The 17,688-nt window shown below is 36.6% G+C and overlaps 1 protein-coding gene across 1 annotated transcript in view; it reads right to left on the bottom strand.

The window, feature by feature from the left end:
• Window positions 1-820: 820 nt before the first annotated feature.
• Window positions 821-17,688, bottom strand: part of LOC135220689 (rabenosyn-5-like) — a 29,485-nt gene continuing 12,617 nt past the window's right edge. Inside the window, exons 3-4 of the mRNA XM_064258071.1 lie at window positions 8,364-8,476; window positions 821-4,150 (exon numbers count right to left, since the gene is read on the bottom strand). Coding sequence (XP_064114141.1) covers window positions 4,054-4,150; window positions 8,364-8,476 — 210 coding nt within the window. The 3' untranslated portion in view covers window positions 821-4,053. The remainder of the gene's footprint in view (window positions 4,151-8,363; window positions 8,477-17,688) is intronic.

Genomic DNA, 17,688 nt, shown 5'->3' on the forward strand with positions numbered 1-17,688 from the left:
TTGTACAATTTGTAATCTAAGTACTATCTACCATATGACAGTAAGGTAATGCAGAATTGGTATATTTGCAGCAGAGACTGGGAGAAGGAGAAAAGGCATAGATGGAGACAAAAAGAAAAAATCATTCCATTGTTGATTACCAAGAACTGCATTTCAAAATCGTGTTATGTAGCACACAGAGAATTCATTTTGTGAACAGAATTTTTAATGCTGCAATACTTCATGTTCAAGTAATTTGCCTCCCATTTTAGCTCATTACATTTCAAAGATAGGGGAAGAATTGAGAATAACAAGAGTAATGATTTGTGCTATAACTAGATCCAACTGTCGGAACCATCGGTCATTCAACAAGAAGCCATCTTTAAGCATTTCTACTTACAGCTTTTAAGAATTCAAATCCTATGAACTCAACAATGGTCCGTAATAAACTTAAGTAGCCTTCAATACTTCACAAAGTATGATTATTAGGCACTTACGTATATTATATCTCTCCTTTCCTACTGAAGGAGAAATTTAGATATAATAACATCAGAGAGAGATTTTAAAAAAACTAACGTGCTTATGACGCATTTTTCCTACACAACTTTTACAACAAAAAGCCTCTAAAGCTATTAACATAAAGCAGTAAAAGCTTGGAAATTTATTAGAATCTTCTCACATTTTCTTATAAATCCAAAATAGATTCCTTTTTCTCCACACACTGCTTACATTTAAAAAAAATATGAAATTTAGGTAACAAAACCTTCCACTGGTTTGTCTTTAATTTCAATGCATAAATATTTTTATATCCTCAAATTGTAAAGGGGAAAATAAAATGCTATTTGAAATAAACTGTACTGTAATTGGAGGAAAAATCATTTCTACATAATTTATGTATAAAAATTTATGTTCATCAATCAAGAGCTCTAAACAAAATGAATGCTGCATCAGTAATCACTGTAGTAGTATCATGAAACATGGCATAAAAAAAAAAATAATGCTTGAATTCTATTCAGAATTACATGAGGATCAGTATAACCCTCACTGAACTTTAAATGAAGTAGATTTGTATATTTTCAAATATTAAGAACTTCTGTTAAGTGTGTTGGTCCCATTGGCCTCTAAAACTTTAAGTAAAAAAACCTGTAATGAACACTTTGCTCAATGGTGATATTTTGCTAACTATACCTTCATTCTGAGTGAGATTAATAATGCAAAATCTTAAAACACAAAAGAAAGGCCTTTGACCACAGTAGAAAAGTATAATGGTTAATGATCAAATTATTTCTTTAACATGGATGAGGTAATTATGAAGAGTGCATAAATGACAGCTTAATTTTCAATAAAAGCCATATCAGTTTTACAGCAAATTTTAATAATTATCAAATACTGTACTGAATACTCTTTAAGGTACCTCCAACTGGTGATGACACTTTGGAATGGTATACACATGAATGTGCATAAAGTATTTCTCTTCTCTGTTTTGGTTTATCTTCTATAATAGATAGAAATGGTAGGTTACTGAATCGTCATCACAAAACAATAACTTCTAAGATTTGATTCTATGCGCTGTATGGAAGGTAAAAATAAATGCCTTATTATGGTTAATTCAGAGGGATTGATTTCTACAATATACAGCAATCATTCAAACATGACATTAACAAGTCCAAAAAAAACCATACTAATCAAGAGATCTGGGGTTCTCACTTCAAATGAGAGGGGGTAAGTATCAGTGAAAATGACAAATCACTATGCTACACAGTGCTATCAACACCATTTTACAGCATGGTTATTTTTTCACAATGTTTCCATAGACCACATCGTATCACAAACAATGATGAAGTCTCTCTAAAGCAAGCATATTTGCCATAGCACGCTTCGATACAATGGTAACAATCAAGCTCTACAATGCCTACATCTTTGATAAAATTCCCCACTTCACAACCTTGATTACAATTCTATTTTCTTTTTCCAAGTCGTTAATGTACTTTCATATATGTAAAGCTCAAAACTGCACCATAACTTCAGAGCACCATCGGGAAACCAACTCCCCTTTTAGTCCAATCATTTGCTAATACTATTATGCACAAACCAGATTTACTGAATTCGAATTCTGCTTAAATATCTTCATGATGTAGTTGCAGTGGTCTCTAGTCTCCTACGTATTTTGATTTACTTTTCTAAAGCTATTACAATCATGGGGAAAAACGTTTACATTCTTGAAGTTTAAACACCTTGTTCCTGGAAATTAGGTTTTACAGTGCACTAAATTTGCCACAGCACTGTAAAAGTAAAGATTACCATATGCAATGTATCACTTGCAATACCAAATTTTCCTGTTAGTACGACTGTTCACATATTTACTACATCTCTCCTTTACTGTATCTGCTATGGACACAGTACTTATAGTGTGAAAGTTAGGTATGTTAAAAAACTGGCTTTAAACGAATAATAACAATCCACTTTGATTAAAACAAATAGTATCAACTTACATATTTTCTATTCTCCTAGTTTCTTTCATTTACCATCAACTTGCACTTCTGATATTAAAATTAGAATATTGGAATATATAACAGTATATATTTAAATACTTCTGATAATGATGCAAATATGAATAGAGAGAATTTGAAACTACCTTAATTGTAGATTATTATTATTATTACTATATTGAAATCCAAAAAAAATCTTAAAGAATGGTAATTGATAATTTAATGCAACTTGGACTGTAATTACCGTATCCTAATAAAAAAAATTATGTATAAGGTATCTGAAATAACATTCAATATGCCACTCCATTAAATAATCTATGCAGCTCAAAACCATTCACTCTCATAAAAATAATATTTCAGTGACCTAGAGTGTGAGTCAACACACAGAAATGCTTCGACTATTTCCAAGCACTTGCTTAAATTACAACCTCTGAATGATTATTTTCCATACAATTGCACTTTCATAATCTTTCAAATCTGACTTACACAAAGTTACTCTATATAAAACGTAGCAAATAGTGTACATGCTCCATGCCTATACCAATGCAGAAAAACTGCAATACTGGATCTATAATGATGTAATTAATAATAATTGGTGAATAGGTGAGAAACTAAGGTTTAAAAGTACCTGTACATGATGTGGTGTCTTGTGACCTTTATACATTATGTACACTTAACTAAAGCTTCTTCATATTACACTGTGTCTATATGATATAAATCACTGGTGAATCAATTCTCATATAAGAAGGTGCAATATCACAATCATATTTAGACTGTATCTGTAATGTTAACACGGATTACAAGCCTATTTCCATAATGGATACAAATTTCCATTAGAAAGGCCTCATCTCTCAGTTCCATGGACATTCCTGCTTAAAATCCTTATTCTACAAGAAAGACAAACAAAATATAAGACCTGGTCTCTCCAAGTAATGACAGCAGCATAATGAAATTACATCATATTTCACCAGTCAAAAATTAGGATATGCACAAGAACTACTATAACATTTTTCTCAATTTTTTCTTTAAATACCAAAGGCTTCATTCAAAATAAAATTCATGCTATCATTAATAACAGAAAAAAAATTTCAATATGGAAATTAAGCAATTATAAACAGTAATATACAAGGTTAAACATATAATCAAGTGAATTAGCTTCATATTGAGTAATGTTCTACTACTATGTAAAAAAAAAAAAGCACAACTTTGACCATCTCATTTTAATGGTTAATGAAGCAAATATTTCAAACTTTTTTTGCTGAGTATCATGCTTCCTTTCAGGATTAAATTTCCAAAATTCTACCATGCATTTAGAACCATTCAAACTCCTAGCTAACTAATGATATAGTACATGTAATGGCATGTTATATACAGTGAGACATTTCATGCATAAATTTTAGCTGTAAAAACAAGGAATGTTTGGTTATATCTGTTAGTACCTGTACAGTAACAATAATATCCTTTGTTCACTTCAACATGCTCCACAAAAATATTTCACAAAGTATCACCACTGGATACTATCTGGGCACAATATAACAATTTGCATTTAAAATTAACAGAGTAACTAATCAACAGCATCTGCCTGCTATGGGTTCATTAGTCTTTGTTGCTTCTTGAATTCTTCTTGAAGTTCACGAAGATTTGCTTCTAAAGTAGCTACTTCATCATAACGATCTGCTTCCCTGATGACAGAGAAGAGTGAGGGGTGAAGAGGTCTCATATAAATGTCACTTGTTTAAAACTGCATTTAAGTGGCCTAAGAAACTGATAAATATTGACAAAATTTTCTTTTGTTTTGCAGATATTTAAATTTATGTTTACACTGCCAAAGTTCACTGCAATTTAAACTAAACATGTCTGTTTGAATTTGAAATTTGTCTAAAGAAAGGCATGTCAAATGCAACAGATAAATGTCTAAAATACAAAGTCTTTATAAAATGGGCACTCAGCTGTTTACAATACTACTAATACTCACAGATCACAAACTTGGCTCTGTTATAAAATAAAAAATTTAGTAGATTTCTACTAAATCCCTTCTGACAAAACAGTATGGGGGCTAGTATCATTCAATAATGATATTATACTAAACAAATGCACTTAAGTATAAAACTGTAATTATAGCATATTTAAATGTGTAATCAATGTAGCATATGACCAACTTAAAAATTTCTAGTCATAGATCATAATAACTACAGTATTTGTAACAGTAACACTGGTAATAGAGGGAATGATATGGTTCTGGAGGACTTAACAAGCAAAGAGGTTTTAATGAATTGGTTGGGGGTGAAATGCCAAAAGCTCCTTTATAACTATTAAAATATTTTTATTATACATCCTCACAAAGATTCTAAGACCAAAGACCTTTCACTGTCATAATTTTTAAGTATTACATGAGAAAAAATGTAAACATTTTGACCTTTTCATTAACATGTGGCCTTGAAAAATTCAAGAAGTGTTAAAAATGTTAGCAGCAAGTAATTACCAGCCACAAGATATATATGTACGTATATAAGAGGTTTCATTAAAACTGTAGGAAAATATAACTGGCCTTTAAGCTAACCTCTGACCTGGAAAAATAGGTACTCCAAAATATCTGAGACCAAGTACGTACCACCAATCCTGAAGTGTAGATGGATGAATGTATGAAATTTAGGGAAATATCCAAGCATGGGAGAGCTAAGGTTATTCAGTACAATATGTAAGATGAAATGGAGAGATGACATAATAAAAATAGAAACCCAAAAATATAAACATTTCTGTCACTGCTTTCACTAAACTCATACTCCTTTTGTTAGTCATATGTTTAGGAAGATAAATATTAAGAGAAATAAATGAGGAAAATAAGAATACATATACATAAAAAGAATAAATAATTTCAAAATGAAAGTTACAAACTTTACTTTTAAATCTTCTTATCACCTCTACTACACATGAAGTGAATGGTTTTCCCAAAGGTTTTTGGTGATATAGATGGCCATATGACCCCAGGTGATGAAAGATGGTTTTGTAAACTGGTCTGGGAGTATATGAACTTTGTGCAGATACATGAAAGGCTAAACTTGAAGTACTAATGGCTTTGAAAGGAAAGAAATTTTGTTTTACAAAATATATATGCAAGTATATAATGCAAGGCAAGTGGGAAAAAATTCTATAACACAGATGGTCCCACTGTCATTAGACAAACTGAACAATACTAACATCAGTGGTCAAAGATGAAGAAGAGGCTAACGAGGTTTCATTACATTGATAATACCCATCAAAACTCAAAGATGTATGCCTTCTGATCATAACAGCCATAGCCAAAGACAATATGAAGTTAGAGATCTGAATTGCTTCACATTCATTTTTTTCTAATTACATTAACTACTGCAAGTGAACTGTTATAAACGCTTAGAGAATAAACAACGATGATGATTTTGCAATGGGGATTTTCAAAACACCATAACTGCTGTTTGGTGAACCAAGCAAACAAAATTTTCCTCATGTGGCTTCCCAGTCTACAGACCAAGGAAGGAAAAAGATGCAAGATAGTTTGTAAAGAATTGTAGTAATTTAAATTTCCTACTATTACAGAAAACTGATGTTATACTTCAAGGGGGTGTCTGGTAATTTCATCGCAGTAATTACATCGTGGTAATTTCATCGCATGGTAATTACATCTCATACATTTTCACCACATTGTAATTACATCATAATAAATCACATCATCAGTGATTTCATCATAAGGTTTCTTTCACCGCAAAAAAATAAATGAACAATAATATATAACTCACTTTTTTTCTGCAAAACGTCCAAGTATTATTGTTAGAGTTGTTGATGAGATCAAAGTATCTTAACTATCTAACTAGCAAATGGCCTGCTTGTTGACTTGTCCAAAGTAGTACATAAAAAGGAATATACAAAATGCTAGAAATACCGCAGCACAAATTCCTGCAAATCCAGAAAATTTACTGCAGTTAAGCATTCCTCTGCAATATAGGATAACACACTCAAATCAGCCATTCCTTCTGTTCGACAGTGATGATGGATCAGACCGGATTATTTTATTTTCGACTCAGAGAAATCTTCAGGTATTATCTAGTGCAAGGAATTGGTATGCAGATGGGACTTTCAAAAACAGTTTGCCTTTATTTAAACAACTATACACAATACATGGTATCATGAAAGGTGACGTTTTGCCTCTTGTTTTCGTTTTAATGAGTAACAACGAACGATAGTTACAATAAGCTTTTGTCAGAACTAAAAGTTTTAGGGTCAATCTAATCACCAAGCATAATTATGACTGATTTTGAACTTGCAGCGATTAATGCTTTTAGAGCATTTTTTCCTAATTCAAATAAAAAAGGTTGCTTTTTTCCACTTCTCACAATGTTTATTTTGATCCATTCAATCAAATGGTCTGCAACAGTTGTACGAAAGTGATGCCGAATTCGCATTAAAAATGCGTACGATTGCAGCCATTGCATTTGTTCCTGTCTCCGATGTGGTTAGCACTTTTCAATATTTAACTGACAATAATGATTTTCCTGAGGAAGCCCAGCCTGTCTTAGATTACGTTGCGGATACATGGATTGGAAGGCCAAATCGTCTCATAGTATGTCAACCACCTAGCTTTGATCATGTGCTATGGAATTGTTTTGATAATTTTTGTTCTTAAAATATTTTTTTAATATATGCACTAGTGGTACAGTGGTCCCCCCGTATTCGCGGGGAATGTGTACCAGACTCCCCCTGTGAATAGTTAGAACACGCAAATGTTTGAAACCCCAATAAAAACGCTAAAAACAGCCTAATTTGTTAGTTAAAACTCAAGAAAAAGCCACTACAAATTTTCATATTCGGCTTTTTTAATAGTTTTATCACAAAAAGTGCATTTTATGATGAAATTTATAAAAAAAACCAGGACTTTGTGGATATTTCTCAAAGAAAAATACAGCGAATGTGTGAATTTTCCGCAAATAATGTGGGGAAACGTTCCTGAGAGAAATCCACGAATGTGTGAGTCTGCGAATCTGGAGAACGCGAATCCGAGGGGTCCACTGTATATATATTTGTTTGAAAATAAGTAATAAAAAGGCTTTTTAAAGAATGTTGCTTTCTTTATGATCTCTTTTTTTTCTTAGACTGATTAACCAAGTTAAAAATAAGACTGGCGTCAAACAACTAATAATCATCAAAGCTAAAAGAACAAATAAAAAATAAAAAGACATTTAAAACCCAACACTAAATATATAATTTTACTTTTAAAATAAAACAAACCATGCTTTATTTTGTACGGTAAAAGAAACCTTATGATGAAATCACTGACGATGTGATCTACTACGATGTAATTACAATGCGGTAAAAGTGTATGAGATGTAATTACCATGCGATGAAATTACCATGATGTAATTACTACTGCGATGATGTCACATCCATCACTTGTGAAATGGAGGGAAGTCAGCAAACCTCATATAACTTTGATATTTACATTAAGTTAAAATAAAATTCAGCACATGACAAAACCCTACTCTATCACCTCACGGAGTATGTATTGCAAAATCTGAGATTTTTGTGAGTCAGGGGAGAAATACCACACTAGCAAATCCTCTAATTTTGGAGATTTATTTAGTTTTAATGCCTTTTTAGAATATTGAAAATAATTACACATGCCCAAATTGCAAACAAAAATTACAGCTGGAAATCACAACATAATAGAGTGAGAGGAAGAAGTGAAACTCAGTTAGGGAGTAAGGAAACTGGGGTATGACAAACTTGAAAGGTATACTTAATCCCTTTAAAACTGCAAAATCTTGTACATTCTCTCTCTGCTTTTATGATACTAGAAATAATATAAAACCATAAAATAATTCCAAAGTCACATGGAATACTAACAAAGAATATTTACACACTAACCTGGCCTGACGGATAAAATTACGAATGATGTTCATCTGCTGAACCATTGGATCATCTGTTTCAGATATTTCAAATGTTGATGAATCCACACCCCATCCAGTGTCCACGAGAACCTGACAGATACAAAATATATAGAAGTGGGCAAACACATGAGCTTCAGGTAATAGTAACAAACCATCTGTATGCAGTTCCTTGAGTGCAAGTTTTTCCAAAATGCTGTTCCAGGATAAGCATCTTAACCTTTTTTGTGTGATGATATTCATTCATTTGTTTATTTACTCCTGTAATGTAAGTTAAAATCTGAAGTTATTTCCTGTCTCTTTGCATTTTAACTTCTATCTTTCTCTTGTCATGACTGACTTCAACATTTCATGATTTTACATTTAGCATAAGTATTTTGATTTTTTATCATGAATTTAAGAGTTTAGCATTAGGGTATGCTCATCTTCAATGCCTTCCCTTATTCTAATGTCAAGGATCATAACCAAATGCATACTCAACCAAAAAAGTAGTTTCTACTTTATAAAGAGGTTTTAGTTATAAAAGTTTAACCAGTTCACCAAGCAAGAAATCTACTCTCACAAGGCTAGTAAAAACTTGTTCTTATAAAAATTATAAAATTGTTTATATTTTCACTTTCTGGAAACTTTGTAATTGGGAAGCTGAAAAAATGAAGATTATAATCATATAAATTTAAGAGGTTTTCACCTGTCAATCACCGTCAACTGAAGCTTTGGCATACACAAAAGTTTTAATGCTAATGTGGTATTGCATTCTCTACCCATGAAGAAACTGTGCTACTAATTCTAATTATTATTATTCAGAAGTTGAAAACTATCCATATGGAACAAACCCATAGGGCCACTGACTTGAAATTCCAGCTTCAGGAATACGTAAGACGAGGTAAAGGTAAGTACTGAAAGAACAGACCTCACTTATTAAAAAAGATAGAAATTAATACATTAAGAAATACTAGGTAAAAATTAATTAAAATGCAAGATTAGTATCATGTTAGTAATGTATTGCACCTTTGCTTGAACTTCTGAAGTTCCAATTGCACAACTTCCTCTGGGAGGCTGTTCCACAGTTCAACAGAGTGAGGAAGAAGGGACCTCTGAAACTGAGAAGTTCGACAACAAAGCACATTTACTGCATATTGGTGCTGCTGTTCAGGAATCAATTCTTAATGTGAAAGATCTATGTTGAAATCTGGCAGAAGCAGACATCTACACCACAGAACAGTAAAGGGAGTACAAATGACCTATAACAGGTTGCATTGTTATGAGGCCTTACGAACAATACCTAACTATCATGCAACATTTGCTGAAACTTTCATTAGATGTTTCTCAAAAGTTATATGTGAGTCAAAAGTTACACCTAGAATAGTTAAAGCCTCAGGCTCGTTCAGCAAAGTTCCATCCAACTGAAGGGGAGGATGGGGTTGGAAATCTGTATGAGATCTGCTTATCAACAGTGTTTTCGTTTTACTGGTGTTCAGCCTCACACCCAACTGACTGCATCAGCCCCTGATCCAGTCTATGTTTCAATTGAGGCTAAGGGCAGCTTCATTTCTCAAAAGTGGAGACTTTACTACACTCACAATATTGCAGCATCAGCATACTCAAAAAATGACAAATTCTTAAAAACAATTTGTATTTTTCATAGCTAACAAACAATAGAATAATTTTAAAGCGCCTAGCTGGAACCGGTTAAACAAGCAGATATTGTAAAGCAAGGAATCTATGAAATCTGGCAAAGCATGCACATATTGGGTGAAAGTTGGTCAAAGACCGCGCAACCCACACCATGACGTTAGTCTTTCCCAACCCGGGATGTCATAAGATGACAGAGGGGCGGCTAGAGGTGGGCAGTAAAGTGTTACAACCTCAGGTTTTTTAGCTATGAAAAATATAAATTGTTTTAAAAAATTTGTCATTTGTTCATACGCGAAACAAACTTTTGGTCTTAACAATAGGATAGACTTATACATACTTGGTGGGAGGTACAGACATCCTAAACCGGCTGGGGGGTAACCAACCAGCCCACCTCTAATAAGAAATATCTACAGGAGGTGGACCAATGCCCGTAAGAAGATAGATAAACCAATCCAACAACTCAGCCAACTGGGTTTTATACAATGATATATGAGCAGATTCATTGCATTAAGGAACAAAAGAACAATTCTGACTGTTCGATAAACCAAATACAGGCAGTCCCTGGCTTACGATGGGTTCGGCTTACGACGTTCCGAGGTTACAGCACTTTTCAATTATATTTATCAAAAATTATTTTCAGGTTTACAACACATGTTCCAGAGTTACGACGCTTACAACGCTGATCTGGCAGAAGAAATATGACTCCAAAAATGCAAAATAATTAATATTTGAAGTTTTTTTATGAAAAATTCCATAAGAATGCAGTTTACATAGTTTTTAATGCACCCAAAGCATTAAAAGTAAGGTTTCCTTAGGATTTGTTCCAGCTTATAACGATTTTCAGCTTACAACGCATCTCAAGAACGGAACCCCCGTCGTAACCTTGGGACTGCCTGTAAACCATTGATTTGTTATGACTCCTCACTCCCCTTTACTAGAGAGCGGAGTATTTGCTAATGAATAGAGGGTTTGATTATTTGATAACAGAGCAAACAAACTACCAGTATGACACTACCTTACTCACCTGTATCAGATCAGTCCAGCAAATGATGTGTCTATTCCTCAAATCGCCCATATGAAGAAGAAAGGAATAAGAGAAAGAGAGACCAGCCAACTCACTCATTCTCTCTTCCACACAATAATCTTAGGTAAGATACAAATTTGCCCGGTGAGGGGCAATGATGATTTACACAATCTGTTGGGCAACCACTACAGGACCTAAGGAAAAGGTGTCCATAGACCTGTGGGCAACATCGTTAAGATAAAAAGAAGTGAATGTTGACTGACATAACCAAGTACCAACGTTCAGAACTCTATGAACAGACAAATTTTTCTTGGATGCCAGAGAGGAGCTAATTCAGTGGTCCCCCTGTATTCATGGGGGATATGTACCAGAACAACCGCCCCCCCCCCACCCCTGCAAATAGTTAGAATCCGCAAATAGTTGAAACCCCTATAAAAATACTGAAAATAGCCTATTCTGTTAGTTAACCCTTAAACGCCAAAGCAGTATTTTAAAAATCGTCTCCCGTATGCCGGCGGCGTTTGCGAGTGAGTGCCGAATTTTTTTTTTTTTTTTTTCATAAAATCACAGCACGCTTAATTTTCAAGATTAAGAGTTCATTTTGGCTCCTTTTTTTGTCATTGCCTGAAGTTTAATATGCAACCATCAGAAATGAAAAAATATCATTATCATATATAAATATTGGGATATATGACAGCGCAAAAAAAAAAGTGATATATAATTGTATACAAATGGCGCTGTGAGCAAAACGGTTAAAGCTAACAAGTTAATTTTAGTTGTTGTATTGTACACTAAATTGCGATAATTTTGGTATATAACACATTGTAAAACGATCAAGGCAACACAAAGAAAATATTATCACAAAATGATGCATGAATTCGTAACGCACGGACCTAAAAAAAAAGCAGTTTTCAAAAATTCACCATAAATCGAAATATTGTGCTAGAGACTTCCCGTTTGTTGCAAAATGAAGGTAATTGACTTAATATTACTAGACTGTAAGTGTTGTAGCTTAAAATTGCAGTTTTCGACCATTTCGGTCGAGTTAAAGTTGACCAATTGACAAATTTTTTCTATTTATCGTTATTTATATGAAAATATTTCAAAACTGATAAAAGCTACAACCATAGTTTGTTTTTAGTTGTATTCTACATGAAATTGCACACATTTTCATATATAAAACTTTATGTAACGGCTAATTTAAAATGGTGCAAACATTACGACAATCAGACGAAAAAATTTAAGATTTTTTCGGAGAGTTACTGCGCGGACGTAAGGAAAAAGTTTATTTCATAAATTCACCATAAATCGAAATATTGTGTTAAGAGACTTCCAATTTGTTGAAAAATAAAGGTAAATGATTGAATATTACTAGAATGTAATAGTTTTAGCTCACAATTGCGTCTTTTTACCATTTCGGTCGAGTCAAAGTTGACCGAAGGTTGAAATTTTGGCACTTATCGTTATTTATATGAAAATATTTCAAAACTGATAAAAGCTACAACCATGGGTTGTTTTTAGTTGTATTCTACATGAAATTGCGCACAATTCCATATATAAAACTTTATGCAATTATGCAACGGCTAATTTAAAATGGTGCAAACATTACGACAATTGGACGAAAAAATTTCTGATTTTTTTTGGAAGAGCTACCGCGCGGACGTAAGGAAAATGTTTTTTTTTTTCATAAATTCACCATAAATCGAAATATTGTGCTAGAGACTTCCAATTTGTTTTAAAATAAAGGTAAATGATTGAATATTACTAGAATGTAAGTTTTAGCTTACAATTGTGTTTTTTTACCATTTCGGTTGAGTCAAAGTTGACCGAAGGTTGAAATTTTGGCACTTATCGTTATTTATATGAAAATATTTCAAAACTGATAAAAGCTACAACCATGAGTTGTTTTTAATTGTATCCTACATGAAATTGCGCACATTTTCATATATAATATTCCATGTAACGGCTAATATAAGATGGTGCAAAAATTATGTCAAAGTGACAAAATAATTTCTGAGATGTGTCGCTGATGCTTTTTAGTGCGAGAAGAAAGAAATTTGTGCTTGCGTGCCTGGGTAACGATTGTAAACAAAACAATGCCTTGATCCGTGAGCACCCAGCATCCCCCAAGGCGCGTGATTCAAAAGTTTTTGCCTAGTAGGCCTATAACTATTTTTCCGCAAATTTTTAAAAAAACTTTTTTATATCAACGTACCATACGTCCAATCGGCACCCAACAGACAATTTATATCAATGTTTAATACGTCCAATCGGCGTTAAAGGGTTAAAACTAAAAAAAAACCCACTAAAAATTTTTATACTTGTACCTTTCAATAGTTTTAACACAAAAAGTGCATTTTATGATGAAACTGATAAAAAAACCAGGAATTTCTGGATATTTCTCATAGAAAAATACCACGAATAAGTAAATTTTCCACGAATAATGGGAGAAAATGTTCCCGAGAATATGGGGGGTTCCACTGTACCTCTGATGTCAAGTGCTCTAGCATGCACAGACTCTGTGACGGAATTGTCAAGAGACAAATGCGCCTGCCTGATAGCCTCACATATCCAGAAAGAGATTGTATTGCTGGAAACCTCTTTCTTAGAACACCCTGTGCGAACAAAAAGCCAACAACAACCTGGTCTGAGATGTCACGTCCTCTTCAGACAGCAATGCACGGCCCTGACAGAACATAACAAGAGCTCCTGAGAATCAGTGCCCACAAAGCCATCCAAAGATGGAATGGAAAAGGAGGCAAATCTGCCATCTTGTACTGAGGGATTCTGGGTCTTAGCTACGAATTCCGGGACAAATTCAAAGGACACTGACCACAAAGTCATCCAAAGATGGAATGGAAAAAGAATCAAGTCTGTCATCTTGTACCGAGGGATTCTGGGTCTTAGCCACGAATTCCGGGACAAATTTGAAGGACATTGACCCCTAACCCCTGGTATGTTTCACCTTATAGCTCAGGCCATGTAGCTCCCCTACTCTCTTTGATGAAGCCAAGGCCAGGAGGAAAACCGTCTTGAGTGTCAAGTTCCTGTCCGATGAACGATGTAATGGCTCATATGGAGCTTTAGTGAAACTCCTTAAAACCAAGGAAACATCCAAAGTTGGAAGCCTAAGCTCTCTTGGAGAAGAGGACTGCTCAAAGCCTTTGAACAACAGAGAGTTCCCAGGATGAAGAGATGTCAACACCTCTAAGACATAACACAAAACTCAGGCCTGCTCTGTAGCCCCTATTAGCAAAGATGGATAAGCCTTTCTCATCCCTGAGGAAGACTAATAAGTCTGCTATGCACTGAACAGAGAGGTTTAGAGTGGACAGAAACCCCGTCTACGACACCAATCACACTAGATCGCCCATTTACCTTGGTAAACTGCAGAGGTAGATTTCCTGAGATTGCTGGACATATGCCCTGCTGATTTCTGAGAAAAACCTCTCACTTGGAGGAGATACTTGATAGTCTCCAACCATGAAGAGACAGGGATTCTACTGATTGGTGAAGTCTTTCTTTGTGTGGCTGGCAAAGACGATGCTGCCACGAGGGAATCTCCCTTGGAACCTCTGACGACAACGACAGCAGAATCGGAAACCATTCTGCTTGCAGCCACAGAGGAGCCACCAATGTCATCTTGAGATTTTGGGAATTCATCATCCTGTTCAGTACTTGGCGGATTAAACAAAATGGAGGGAAGGCATACACTTCCAGGTTGTCCCAGGGATGTTGAAGAGTGTCCTCTGCTAACATCAGAGGATCCAAAACCACCAAACAATTAACTTCCAGTTTCTTGTTGAACTGGGTCGCAAAGAGATCCAGCATAGGCCTCCCCGAAAACTGGAAAAGCCTATCTGCTATGACCTGATGTAGGGACCACTCTGTGCCTAGAACTTGGTCCCGATGACTTAGGTTATCTGCATCCACATTCCTTTTGCCTGGGATATACCTGGCTGAGAGCTCCACCGAATTGTTGACTACCCACTGGTGAATCTCGAATGTCAAAGCATGGAGTTGATGTGAAACCAGTCACATAAGCGACCACCATGATGTTGTCTGACATGAGAACCACAGAATGACCCTCTACCTTCTCCCGAAATTCCTTCAGACCCAGAAAGGCTGCCTTCAACTCTAACACATTGATGTGTTGCCGCTTGTCCTCCAGACCCCAAACGCCTGAAGTAATGAGGCCGCCTAAACGAGCACCCCTACCTGTGAGGGAGGCACCTGAAAACAGAAGGAAGTCCGGAGGCAGAGAACACAGAGGAACACCTTCCAGAAGATTCTGATCATCCAACCATCAACGAAGATCTTCCCTCACCTCTCGGGACAGGAGAACCCTTAGCAGATAGGAGTCCCCCGCCGAAGACCAGAAGTCCCTTGGTCTCCATTGCAGAGACCAAAGATGAAATCGCCCATGAGAGACCAGCTTCTCCATGAGAAGATATCACCAGAAGAACCTGCCACTGATGACCTGACCAATCTGGCTGTGACAGGAAATTGCACGCCACCTTCCGCAACTTCTCCAACCTCTGGTCCGACACAAAAACTCTCGATGCTGCTGTATCGATGACCATGCCTAGATAAAGAATTCTTTGACCAGGGACGAGATACAATTTCTCCAGGTTCACCATAATGCTAAGTTCCAGACAAAACTGAAGCAGATGATCCCTGTCCTGCAGCAGTTTCTCCTTGGCACCCGCTAAGACCAACCAGTCGTCGAGGTACCTCAACAGACGGATCCCTTGAGAATGAGCCCAAGCCGAGAGAAGGAAGAAGACTCTTGTGAACACCTGAGGGGACGTGGTTAACCCAAAGCATAAAACCTTGAACTGGAATACTTTCTCTCCGAGAAAGAAATAGAGGAACTTCCTGGACAACGGATGAATAGGGATTTGGAAGTACGCGTCCTTTAGATCTATCAACAGCATGAAGTTATTGTCTCTCACCAATGCCAACACCGATCGCAGGGTCTCCATCCTGAACCTTGTCTTCCTGACAAAATGATTTAAGGTGGATAGATCGATAACTGGTCTCCAACCGCCAGACACTTTTGGCACCAAGAAGATGTGACTGTAAAACCCCGGAGATGGACGCACTACTTCCTCTACTGGATCCTTGTTCAGCATTTTCTACACCTCCTCCTATGCCTCGTAAGAGGAGAGGGAAGCAACTTGAAAGAACCCCTAGACCGACCGAAGAGATCCATCCTGGTCTGACACTGAGGCATTCACCCGCTGCAAGACCGACTGAACATGTCCCGATAGGGGAAGCTGAAAAGAGGACTTAGGATCTTGAGTAGCCCCCTGCAAAGCTTCCAAGCAAGTAGGAGTAATAGTAGACTGAGCTTCAACCCTACACTACAGGTTGTTGAACCCATGAATGAGCTCAACAACCTCAGCAAAAGAAGACAAAAAATCCCTGCGTTTATCCCTCCTCCTGCTCCAGCAATGGAGACCGACAATGTGAAGAAGCAGGCTTATCCAAATCACCTACATCCTGCAACAACACCAAAGAAGTTTCTCCAGAAACACCAGCTTTCTGTAATCCAACTGCAGGCAAAAAAATCATTAACCAAAGACTCAGCAGCGACTTCTGGTGCGCCAACCAGTGAAGAAGACACTAGAGACCTGTCCTGACTGGAGCCGCACACCGACTTCTGCGATGAACCAAGAACAACACCAACCTGAACACTCAAAACAGAAGGATCATGTACATATTCATGGATGTCTTCAAGTATGTACACGGCCGTGCGAAGCATACACACATCAGAAAATGCAGCAAACCTATCGTCTAAAATAGAGTCCAATCTCTTGAGAACCACCTGACAAAGCCTCGGACAGATCCGCAAGAGAGAACACATACATCATAGTTGGAAGAGGATACGTCACGGATGGCAGCGATGACGTCACGGGAGCAAACCATGACAACACAGGAGTGAGGTAGCACAGCAGTCCCAACTGACGACACCAACATAGCTGGGAGTGATGTCATGACCTTCCCCTGACCCAAGCTAGCACAATACAAGTTGGCTGACCGCAGGCATCAACGTAGAGAAGGCCGGGGGGGGGGGGGGGGGGGGGGGGGGGGGGGGGGGGGGGGGGGGGTGGGCAGAGCAGGGGAGGCCTGAGTGGGGGAGCAAGTCTCCAAGAAATGCGTCAACATCCCCTCCATAGAGGGAGAACCCCATAGACCAAGTGACACTCAAAGCACTGCCATTTTGGATGCCTCCAACTCTGAAACAAAAGAAACAGATGAAACAACCTACTCCCTCCCAGGAAGCAAATTAATACCCAAGGAAGAGGGGATGACATTACTCATTAAATCAGCCTGAGGACCTCCCAATACTTCCAACGACGAATCAAAGGAAGGAGGCACAGGTACACAAACACTGACTGAGGGAGAAGACAAAGCATCTAGGCGAGGAGAAGAAAACCCTTTCCAAGAAGGAAGAGTTGAAACTCTGCGATGCTCTCTCTAACTATACAATAACTTCCACTGCAATCTAGGCCATGCATGACACTCCGGACAGGGATTTGTCACAGTACAGAAATTAGAACAGCACCTACTGCAAGTTGAATATGCATATGAGTTGCCAGATTTCACAGATTCCTTGCTTTACAATCTCTGATAGTTTAAC

The sequence above is a fragment of the Macrobrachium nipponense genome, chromosome 2 (assembly GCF_015104395.2).
Source record: "Macrobrachium nipponense isolate FS-2020 chromosome 2, ASM1510439v2, whole genome shotgun sequence".
NCBI classification, from domain to species: Eukaryota; Metazoa; Arthropoda; class Malacostraca; order Decapoda; family Palaemonidae; genus Macrobrachium; species Macrobrachium nipponense.